The sequence below is a fragment of the Nyctibius grandis genome, chromosome 4 (assembly GCF_013368605.1).
Source record: "Nyctibius grandis isolate bNycGra1 chromosome 4, bNycGra1.pri, whole genome shotgun sequence".
Taxonomy (NCBI): Eukaryota; Metazoa; Chordata; class Aves; order Nyctibiiformes; family Nyctibiidae; genus Nyctibius; species Nyctibius grandis.
In genome coordinates, this window is record NC_090661.1 from 79288602 (window position 1) to 79301103 (window position 12502).

The following is a 12502-nucleotide window of genomic DNA, read 5'->3' on the forward strand; positions in this document are numbered from 1 at the left end:
TATCATCAGAGTAGAAACTTGTATACTGACAATTTACTCCGATTTCTTTTTCTTTCAAATAGCCCAATAGAATCCTGCCAGAATTTCTACAAAGATTTCACATTACAGATCGACATGGCTTTCAATGTGTTCTTCCTACTCTACTTCGGCTTGCGTGTAAGTAGCGTGTCTTTGATAGCATGAGTCAGGGAGGGAATATAGCTATTAGACAGGGAAAGTCTTTGAATACAGCCTGACTTTACAATGGCTGGACAAAATTAAGCTAATTTCTAAAATGCATGAGCAAAGCATTTGATTGATAACATTTAGGTAATAATAATAAGCATCCAAGATCTCTAACGAGACTGATAGTTTATAAGCTAAGTCATCTGTTCCAGAATGTTCTCGTGTGGTAGAAAATGAAAACTATTATAGTTCAGTGCTAGTCAGTGACATCAAATCTAGTTTCAGTGTTCTCAGTGGGGAGTGATTACTACCTCAGCAAGACTAGTGAATACTTGATCTATTCCTCTGTTGCTAGATGTGTCTTTGACAGTCGAAGGTTGAGATAACAGCTGATAGAGCTAATATATTCAGTTTTATGCACATCTGCTTTCCCAGACTGCTAATGAATGCTTTGCAGAAGCTGTAAATACTAGCCAACATGCTGAAATGTATGTCCTTAGAATATACGTATCACTTTTTGAATATCCAGTAATGCTGTTGCAGAATCTGAAAGTTGGGACATCTGGAACAGTTAGGCACTTTTAAAAGTTTGGGCCAGTAATGCTTGCAATTCAAGCTGTTAGGTTTTTTTTTTTGGTTGGTTGGTTTTATTTTTTTTTTTGTAGTAATACACTTTGAAAACTAAGTTTGCTTGTTGTTAATTAGAAAATCAGGGAAAAAAGGCCTCAAGCATAACAGAACTACAAGGAAGACCTCATGTGAGCAGAAAGCCTGCCACACTGTTCTTTAAATTTGATACAAGTATTGCCTCATGATTTTCCTTTGTCTGTTTTGCTCCTGAATCACAGGAGCTCCTATGTAACAATGATAGTTGACTTCTTCCTATTTAACTTCTAACCGACTTAACCAACTTTTTCTGGTGATTCAGTAAGTAATTTTGTTGCAAATGTAGGTTATTTAATTACTCAGTGTAAGTGCACCCAGTCTAGTGTCTATCCTTTAGCTAAATAGATAAATTTCTTCAGTATTTACACTACTATGTGTGCATTTAAAGCTGTATTTTAAAAGCATATAGTGTAATAGCCCCTAATTCTTAAGGATTTGGGAGGCTTTTGTAGCTGTCCATCAGGCCTGCAATATAGGTTAACTTTTTGATATAGGAGATTCAGTGCATGGTACTTGTGAAATGCCAAGAACCATTTTTTAGAAGTATCCAAATGCTTTGTGAATTTTGTGCTAGTGATAAGGTTGTATGTTCTTACCAAGAGAATTAAAATTGTATTGGCCACTCTTACTTATCCAAAGCAGTGACTTAGGCTGCATTATCAAGAAGCAGAGCACAATAAGAAAGAATATACTGAGAGCTCTTGCTAATACTTTCATCACACTGTGTGTTTCCTGGAATGGAGAGTCAGTACTGTAGAGTCCACTGGAGTCCTGTTGACTGAATGCACTTTAGCAGTTACAGTGTGTGAGATGCACTGCTAGAACACCTTTTCTAGTTTTAGTTTCAACCAAAACAAATTTTTGTGTTGCCCAAAACTGCTCTGTGATGCAAACTGAAGTATGGTAAGTGGAGATGATAAGGATTCACTTCAGATTAGTACTCCTTATCTAAGTTAAAATGCTAATACAGTTGTAACTTCAGTTCTCCAAGAAGTTCTGCTGAACTAAACAGGAGTTCCTGAGGAAAAGGTGATACTTGGCTGTGTGGGTTCAAGAATGGGATTGATAATGAATTTGCTAGTTATGTAATAAGCATCTCATACCTTTAGCTATTTTTTTTTCTGATAAATATCTCCTGTGAGGACTCACTGGCAAATTAAAGTATTTGAAGAAATATTTTAAAATCTCATCCTTCCCCATCTGTTCTCTCCAAAATGATGTTGTAACTCAAGATGATATAAATATTATCGTATCTTTGTTCTAGAAGATATTTGTGTTCAAACACACATATATCCATTTTAAAATCTTTGTTGGCTAGTTTCCAACTATGTGAGAACTTAGAATTGAAGTCTGCAAACTGCTGATGAAGACTAAGCCCAAATTGCATGAGTTAGCACATAATCAAGCAATAGAGTCTGGCAGAGAAATGACAAGTATGAAAGTAATCCTTCTTTGGAAGCGATAGAATTATGCTAGTGCTTCTAGAAGAACATGATGTCTCTTCAAGCATGCTAGGATTGCTTCTGTAGTGAAATGGGCTTTTATTAATTGCTAATTCCCTAAATGAATAACTGTTCAAATGCTATGACGGAAAAGTGAGTGGCCTTTACAGTCGACAGACAGTGTTTTCATTGTTGAATAACACACTTTAACCTTTTTGAAAGCCTGAAGGTTGTGCCCTGTGGAAATACAGTCCTGAATTATGCCTTGTAGGAGTCATCCTGGTGACTACCTCTGGATAGGATGATAATGAGACTCTTTGTAAACTAGCATATATTTAGAAACTTGTGAACAGCAAATACATGGTAGAGACTACTACCAACTTGTTTGGTGTGATAGAGCAAAGGTGATATACTTAGAAATATTTTATACTTACCTACACTTTTCTGATATTACTGATACATTGTTTGTAACTGTGGAGAAAATGTTTTTTTAGCACAGATATTACAAGTCATCATATAAATGATCTGTCTCTTTAGGTAGACCTTTCATTTTAATCTCATTGTGGTTATCAAGCAATGCACAATGCAGACTTCTTTCCAGTGAGACATGTATTTTTGTTGGACTGATCTAAACCATCAGTTACTTCTCCACTAACTGTGGAGTTTAATGTTTTAGAATGGAAAAAGTTGCACGTACTTGCAACTACCATGAGCGTAATCTGATTCTTTCATCCCTACCCTTCTTTTTTTTTTTTCAGTTCATAGCAGCCAATGACAAGCTATGGTTTTGGCTAGAAGTTAACTCAGTAGTAGATTTCTTCACGGTCCCTCCAGTGTTTGTGTCAGTATATTTAAACAGAAGTTGGCTTGGTAAGTAAAATAGTGTTCCCTTTTAATAGCTGTTATAAAAATACTTAAACTTTGCACATTTTGATGGAGAATTTCTTCATCTTGTGATGTCGCATAAGCAGAAGAATCTTACCAAAGTTGTTTTTGCAGTGAATTTGCCATTTCAGCAGACAAGTGGGTTATGTCAGAAAAAGCACTTACTAAATTCATTTTGTTCTTGATTTATTAGTATAATATGCTCTAAGTGGCGGTGAACTTCAGCTTGGAAGTACTGTGTAACGCGAGGCTGTTTTTATAATGGTGAATTTGATGTAATTGTCTCAGCTTACAACCTGAATAGGTGATCCAGACCATTCATTTACTGAACTGGATTGCCATGAATCATTGTCAACAATGAAATCAAGAAATTTTCTTCACATTTTGAGCCAATATAGCTAAATTTTAAATCCACTGAAACAAGAGATTTTAAAGATTTGTTTAGACACTTGCTGGGCTTAACATTTGTGTAGGACTGCTAGGAATGCATTAGAGAAGAATATGCCACATGTAAAAGGGAATACAAAACAAAGCAGAGCAGACAAAAATCGATTAAAGAACACCCATAATGCGGCATATGAAGTTTCTTGTACAAATTGCAAATCCTCTCTAATTAAGTAAAATAAAGGTCAAAATTTGGGAGTTTTTATTCAGGGAAAACTTCCTAAAAATGGCATACTTTGTGAATGCCATGTCTTTAGACAACATATGAAACCTCACAATTTTACAATCCATTTCTCCAGAAATGGAGACACTCATTGTCCCTGAAAACTGAAGAGAATGGTCATTTTAAATGTTTCACGCGGAAAGGAAAATAAAACGGAGGATCTTTTATAGTATTATAATATTTTCAACTTGATACAGAAGTGCAAAGATGCAAAAATTATTGATGAATTACTGTTGTATGAAAAGAGATTAAAGAATGTATAACCACGTTAGAGTTCATAGTATATACATCAGTGGTTATTAGTATGCCAAAGAAGAAAGCAGTAAGAGAGCCAGAAAAGATCACTACAAATCCTCATATGATTACTGTCTTCATCACATACTTCTGTCACGTATGTAAAACAACATAATGCTTTTTGAAGGAGAAAATGTCATACAGTTCCATATAATGATAGGAAATCAAATAAAAAAGAAGGTATGTAAATAAAAAACAAGCTTATCCTTAAAAGAAAAATGCTGATTTCACTAGCTATAACTCAATCTCAGAATCTTTGCATTATGTGAATTAAAGCATTTTCTCACTTGAATGCAACATATCGGAGTTTTCCAGAGCTTTGAGATTGAAATCATTGGAGATGAGGGCTATCTAAGAGCAAAAACTAGAATTGCAAGATCTATAGAAAAGGAATATCAAATGAGAAAACGGCAAAACTGCAAAATTTGGGAAATGAGGCAGAGATCATTATTTGAGTTGAATACCCTTTGTGAAAGTGACTGCATAACTGACTGACTCATGGTGACACAGCAGTCTAACTAACAGTGCCAACAAGAATAATGAGAGAGTTTGCCCATTTAGCAGTTTCTGCTGGATGGTTTTTAAAAGATGCATGTCATTTTGCAGGCAGAGTTAAGCATTGTACTTGTATTTATTTGTAGGGTTGAAAGGATTTGCATCTCTCACTTTTTCTTGATTTCTTGTTTATTGTCCCTTTTTACCTGTTTTCTCACAGAATATTCCCGAGACGTTTATCACCTGCTGAGGCACAGAATTTTTTTTTTAAATGTAATCATCTTAGGAGTGACATATTTACAATGTTTGAGCTTTGCACCTGCTTCCGCTGTGTTTATTCCAAAGAAGTTTTCACTTTAGGGAAAATCATCCTTAGTGAAATAATTCACTAATTCAAAAATCTGAATTACTGGGGTCCCTGACATAACTGTAATTTACAGAATCACAGAATGGTTAGGGTTGGAAGAAACCTGTGGAGATCATCTAGTCCCAAGCCCCTGCCATAGCAGGTTCCCCTAGAGCACATTGCACAGGGTCGCTTCCAGGTGGGTTTTGAATATCTCGAGAGAAGGAGACTCCACAACCTCCCTGGGCAGTCTGTTCCAGTGCTCTGTCACCCTCAAACTAAAGAAGTTTTTCTTCATATTGAGATGGAACTTCCCGTGTTTCAGTTTGTGCCGGTTGCCCCTTGTCCTGTCACTGGGCACCACTGAGAAGAGTCTGGTGCCATCCTTTTGACACCCGCCCCTAAGGTATTTGTGAGTATTGATAAGATCCTCCCTCAGTCTTCTCTTCTCCAGGCTAAACAGACCCAGCTCTCTCAGCCTTTCCTCATAAGAGAGATGCTCCAGTCCTCTAATCATCTTTGTAGCCCTCCGCTGGACTCTCTCCAGTAGTTCCTTGTCTTTCTTGAGCTGAGGGGCCCAGAACTGGATGCAGTACTCCAGGTGTGGCCTCACTAGGGCTGTGTAGAGGGGGAGGATAACCTACCTCAACCTGCCAGCCACACTCTTCCTAATGCACCCCAGTATACCACTGACCTTCTTGGTCACAAGGGCACATTGTTGGCTCATGGTGAGCTGCTTGTCCACCAGAACTCCCAGGTCTTTCTCTGCAGAGCTGCTTTCCAGCAGGTCAACCCCCAACCTGTACTGGTGCATGGGGTTATTCCTCCCAAGGTGCAGGACTCTGCACTTGCCTTTGTTGAATTTCATTAGGTTCCTCTCTGCCCAACTCTCTAGCCTGTCCAGATCTCACCGAATGGCAGCAAGCCTGCTGGCATATCGGCCACTCCTCCCGGTTTTGCTGAGGGTACACTCTGTCTCTTCGCGAGGTCATTGATGAATAAGTTAAACAGGACTGGACCCAGTACTGACCCCTGGGGAACACCACTAGCTACAGGCCTCCAACTAGACTCCGCGCTGCTGATCACAACCCTCTGAGCTCTGCCATTGAGCCAGTTCTCAATCCATGTCACTGTCCACTCATCTAACCCACACTACCTGAGCTAATTTAGATCAGCAAGTTATTATTTTGAGATGCTGTGATGAAAGAGTTTTTAAGCAAATACACTGAAGTGAAAGAATGAAGATTGTCTATTCCTTTAGACCTTTTAAAGAGATGGCAAAATTTACTCTGCCTGTGGAGCTCAAATACTTTGGACATACTTGTAGGTAATACAGTGGCAGAACTGGGAGCGTGAGTGGATGGGAAAGGAGGGTGTTTGGACAAATCATTATTTATAGTTTCAGGTTAGATGCCTACTTTTCCTTTTTCTTTTATAGCATTTTTGTAATTGAGAGAGATATCCTTGTGCAGAAGGTGATTCAGAACACATAAGTACTGGTTTCTGCACCAAGTGTCCCTGTGGAAATAGGAATCACAGGGAGGTTAGCCTTCTAGCGAGGCAAGTAAATAGGGAGTGCTTAATGTTAGGCAATGAGAAAATTATTTAACAGGTTCGGACTTCAGTTTATCCTAATAATTCTTTGCATGTTTTAAGGATTTGCAACTAATTAAGCAGGATTCCTTTATACACCTTAAATGTCAAGATCATTTAGGAGCCCAAATAACAATACATTGTGTGGAACGTATTGTGCATGAGGGTCTTTCCAGTTTATTTCACTATTGATTCATGTCAGTCAGCTGTGATGAGTTCATCTAAGTACTAGACAGAATGAAAGTCACCAGAACAAGGCTCTTGGAGTTCCCGATTTCCCAAGAACTGTCCTGGTTTAGCGAACTGACAATAAAGTAGGTATGAACACATGGTTTAAACAGTATTTAAAAAACCCAAGCCATCCTACATCAAGAATAAGCTTTGCCTTCAGAGCACTAAATGCACATAAAAAGATGTGAATTATAGCAGAAGACACGTGGCCTGAATGTATCATCTTTTAATGTACCATAGTGGAAAGCCAGTGGATTTTTTCCTTTTCTTACGCTAGTTCAGAAATGCCTCCATTCAGCTATTATGTAACTCTCAGTATCTGAAGCCTTCTACTTCCCCTGCTATTCTTTTGCATTCAGTTGTTCATAAAATCTATTTTTGCATGTCAAAATGCTGTATATGAATGAATATATATGAATGAATCAGTATTCATAAAGGATGTTGTTTCAAATCTAATCTTCCACCTAGATTCCAGTGTGCATGCAAAATTCAATGTGCAAGACGGAGCAGGTAATGCTTTTCCATCAAAAGGTTGGTAGGCATGGTAGGGCGTTTGCTGCCTAATGATGTCAGGGCTATGGTTGGACTCGATGATCCCAGAGGTCTCTTCTAACCTGATTGATTCTGTGATTCTGTAATGTACAGCTGAAGGCACAACAGCACTTTAAACCTGCAAAATATCAAATGTTTAGATTTGCTAAATCCTTTAGAAAGGATTTCTAGGGTATAATTTCTGCTAGTGTAGGGTAGCATAAAAAAAGAAAGTACATGAGCAGAATACAGCTGGCACATGGAATGATCTACATATTATTGAAAGATTGGGGTGAGTAGAGAAAGGGAAGAAAATTTTAATGAATCTGTAATTCGGTGATATACATTGCTTCAACAGTCAGTCTAAAAATTTCTTATGCGGTGACTTAAAACTATACAGATGCAAACATCAGTGTGTTTTCTGATGTTCATTTGCATCTAGATCCCCGTGTCATTTTTCCAACACTGTTTTGCAAGCAGTAGCATTTGTGTAGATACTTACACATAAGCTAAAGCTATGCTTTATAAAATCATAAATATTTCTTTCACAACACTGTACAAGAAGCTTTCTGATAGTGATAGAAGGACAATTCTCCAGTTCAAGTGCAAGCTTCTGTGGAGCTGAGAGAATCTTCCCAAGGGAAGAATGGTAACAGAAAGGGTGGAGTTTCTGGCTCTTGAGATCTTATGGGTAATTTTGACAGTTAATTTCAACCAAATGATTTCAGTGCATTGTTGAGTCCGGATACTGTCTTTACAGTCTAAGTGAAGGTAGGCTAAAAAGGTTGTTGGATGAAAACAAGAAATTTGCAATGTGAGAAATAATGCCATGGTAAAACTTATTTTTTTAACACAGTCATCATGATCTGAGTATCATAGCAAAGTTTCAGATTCAGATCTTCATTTCTTTGGATAGCTTGCAGTCTGCCAAGTTGGAGAGCCCTGCAACAAATGAACATCTTTCAGTTGCATTCAGCAATGATTTACAAACACTCTACGTGCCGCTTAAAACTGTTATTCTATCTTCTGTGATAGCAAAGGCACTTCAGATAACTGAAATGGCTTTTATTGTGTACTGGTATGCATATGAAAAAGGAAATACTGATTTTATGAGCAAACTGTATTGGAACAAATTGCCTTGACAGGATGGTGTTATTAGAGAAAGATTAAACGTGTAAAATATGATCTTGCCTTCACTTTTACAAGGACATGTGAATGAGGAACAATAAGCCTTAGAACTACAGTGATTTAAATAAAGCCTACTATATGGATTTGATAGTGTCTCATATTAATGAATCACAGACATAAAAGATAGAAAAGATCTATTAAACAAGCCATTTCCTTTTCCTGACCATGTTCTCTCCGTGCTTTATCTATTCTACTGTACAAAATTTGAAGTGATAGAAACTAATTCCTAATACGTTCTATTATCAGGAAGATTTTTTCATCATCCTTCTTCCCTGACAATCCCCTTTACTCTAGGCTGCTGCTGAATCAGTGCTATTTTTTCAGAAAATAATTCAAGATTTACAGTGGGGAAAAGAAGGCAGACAACAGATGCAAATGTAGACACATGCACAGTGTAGAGAACAAGTCTCTTTGTGTGGCGATTAACATAGTTATGGAAAAGAGGGGATCCTTTTTTTCCAGTCCTTGCCAGATTCTGTCTAGGTCCTGTTACAGACATCTCAAGTAATTTTGGATGAGGCTTGTGGTCTCAGTATCAATTCCTGGTCTGAGAAGACTGTTTCCAACATCTCTGGTAGACATTCAGCTATTTCTGTGGGTCGGAGAACAAAATTGGTTTCCCTCTGGAGATGGCTTTAGAGAAAAAACAGTGTGTCTTAAGATAGTTAAGCTGTTTGTGTCAATGCCCCATGGTCATGCAGCAAGCGTGCTTCAAGATGAAGCTTTAGTTAAAAATCTGTGACATTGTTTCAATACCCTGTAGACTTTTTTGACATAACCTATACAGCCTATAGCTCAGCCTGAAACTATATTCGAATCTGCAGAACACTTTATTCTTTTTGGAAAACATATATATTTTAATGGAACTTAAGAGCAGTACCTTAGTTATACTGACACAAAGAAGTGCTCTGATAATTAAATTGTAGGGATACCAGTGTAAGAGAGGAATTACGAGCTCCAAAACTTTATAGTCATTTACTGTCTTTTGATGCATCCACAGGTCTCAAAACTATCCCTTTCTCAGCATCTTAAATTTGCAATCATTTGCAATGATTTTGTTGGTTAAGTATTGTGCATTTCTGCCATCTATTGGCAAAAACTTTGAATACACATCCAAAATGTACAATATTTCTTTCAAAGACAGTGTATTTTATACAGCTTTAAAGCACTTTGTGTCCTTTTACTTACATCATAAGTTATTTTATATATAATGGAACCTAAACTCTGTAAAATTTCCTAGGAGAATTGTATTTTATGTATATGTGCATATGCACTACTTTTCTGTGCTGTAATATTTCTTATGCTTCAAACGCCTTCAGTCATCAGAATGAATTTAATCAAAATAGTTCTGAATACTCAATCTGCTTGGTGATTTTTCAATAATATGTCATTGAATGGGCTGTATCACATTTGTATTATATTGAAGACAACAATTTTTTACTCTGTTCTAGATGTCTTAGTTCAGTTTTCACAGAACATGTATGTTTTGACAGGGTGCCAGTTAAAGGGATACTTTAAAACAGGCTTTTGAGTTGGTACAATATTAATATCAAAAGGTAACCTTGTGACAGATATGTATTTGTCATAACATCTACGACCAGTTCTTATGAATATTGTTGCACGCAAGTGTGAAAATACGCCTCTCCTCCTCTCTCCTCCACTGATGAGAAGTCAAACAAGTTAGCCAAAAGACAGTGGAGCAGAGGAGAAACACGAGGACAGTCTCAAGTATCATTCATTCCTGTCATCTAGCTGACGTTCATAGAAACTGGTGATTGCTTCCCTACAACTCTGAAATCTAAGTAAACTGGATAATTTAAATCATCTTCTGTTCCCATTCTATCACTGTCTGTGAGTGGTACTTAACACTGCATAGAAAATTGGCCCTAAATTCATTCTGTTGTCTATTCCACTCTGACTACAAGAGGCCATAGGTAGGGGGACGCCTTGATTTTTTCCTGTGTGAATGAGTGACAGGCTTTGCCACAAAGTAGTCATACTCTCTGAATGTTGAGGAGCTATTGCAAGTTAATATCATAGCTGATACCAGTTATATGGCTTTAAATAAAAGTGCTTCCTAGTTTATCTGGCTGGATGGGTGGACTACTTTGACCTCTTGCATCTTTTCTCGTCCTGTCTCCTCCTGAGAGGAAAAACTTGATTGAGCAAGAATGCATCTTTAGTGAAAAAAAAAATCCAGTCTTAAGTTTATGGTTACCTATAAACAAATGCATATAGTTTGTTGCCATCCTGCTTTACACGTGATCCCAAGCCCCGCTTTTCACTAGCTTGTTCTCTTCATTAGCAAGCATTACATCCTGTAGTGTAATTGGTTAACTTTATTAGCATGGATTTTACTTTTTCTCCACAATATTAATAGAGGTATTAAATAACTTAAGATCAGAACACACTCCTGACAAGACTCCCAGGGAAGACATGCCAGATTTATTTCAAGACTTAATGGTTCTTGGTCCATTTAATGAGTGCCATGACAATGCTGAGTACATTACATCAGAATTTATAGCTTTATCACTCAAACATCACATTTAACAGAAAAGCTAATGGGATAGGATGTTTTTCTAAAATGTATATATAAATATAATCCTTTATCTTGACCACTTAATTACTTTGTAGTAGAATGTTTTGTCTGAGACTGATCAATAGGCCTATGGTTACTTCTTTTAAACATATGGAAATAACATTAACTTTCTTAAATATTTCTGAAACTTCTATAAACTATATGTGCTAGACTCGGTGAAAACCAACATTGTGTAGTCCACAGAGGGAGTTTTTAAAACTATTGGGCGTGAGCTACCTGGACATGATGACTTAAAAATGTCTGGCGTCATGGATGTGTTTATTAGCATTCTCCTTAGTCACATTAGGAAGGCAAGTATGCCATCATTACATGATTGTCTTTTGCTCAGTTATAAAATAAAATATATATGGAACACTTCTGCCTTTTCTCCATTATTACTGAAATGTCCACCATGCTACTAGTAATAGAAAGCTACAATTAAAATGTCTTTTGGTTACAATGCACTTTCTTTTTTTTTGAAATTTGATGTTTTAAAATACAAAATATGTATTACTGTTTTGGACATCTGTGGTTTTTATTCTCCATGAACAGTAAATGTAATCAGTATTTTCACTTAAACAGCCTAAATTTTAATTCCATAATTCCTTTTTTCTTTGTCGGCCAAGATGAAGTCATATAGACAACCCTCCCATCAAAGAAGCGCTCTTAGTATTCTTTTGCGGTTGTAATATTTAGAACTTCTAAAGGTATATTAATATTCGTCAGCATATGTTTTTCAGGTAGACATTTCCATGGTGTAAATCAAACTTCTTTTTCCACATATATTATGCAAAGGAACATAAGCAGCTACACTTTACATCATCTGATATACCCAAACTGTCTATTGTCATCATCAGTTAGTGTTCCACTTCACGTTTTTTCTGGACATCGATCGATAACATTCATGATCACAGTCTGCCAAATTTAGTGATTCAGAAACACAGAATGTCATTTTGGTATAGATGGACTGCTAAATTCTAAGTAGTTTGTAATAACTGATTTTAACTTTTTCACTCATATTTCATTGTCATACTCTCTCTAGGATAGTAATAGGATGGTAATATCAAGTATATGGGATTTATGCTGAAAAATAAATCACTGCAATTCCTCTTAATAGCTAAACATTTTGCATTTTTTTGTAAGATATTATGTAATTTTCTTCTCTCCATATCTCTTCTTGTCTAATCAAAATACATTCTCAGCATCTCGATATTATGTGAAAAAACACTCTAATGTTTTCTTTTTATCCTGCTTTTTATTATCATTTTAATTACTTTGACTGCTCTCGTGTTCTCTAATGGTTTCAGTGGTCTTTCAGGCTCTGTGATTAAGTCCCTTCTGCTCAAATGAAGGCTACCCAAACTGTACAATTTTGTCTTTAATAGAATGTGGAATAATGTTCTAAAAGAAGAAAACCCTTT

At 36.7% G+C, this 12502-nt stretch overlaps 1 protein-coding gene across 12 annotated transcripts in view; it reads left to right on the plus strand.

Annotated features, from left to right (window-relative positions):
* KCNMA1 (potassium calcium-activated channel subfamily M alpha 1) overlaps window positions 1-12502 on the plus strand; it is a 554299-nt gene that overhangs the window by 335016 nt on the left and 206781 nt on the right. For all 12 annotated transcript variants that reach the window (XR_011047946.1, XM_068398028.1, XM_068398027.1 and 9 more), the window contains 2 exons: window positions 63-156; window positions 3032-3143. Coding sequence is in view for 11 of the 12 variants with exons in the window: in XM_068398028.1 (XP_068254129.1) it covers window positions 63-156; window positions 3032-3143 (206 nt within the window). In the remaining variant the exon portion in view is untranslated. The remainder of the gene's footprint in view (window positions 1-62; window positions 157-3031; window positions 3144-12502) is intronic.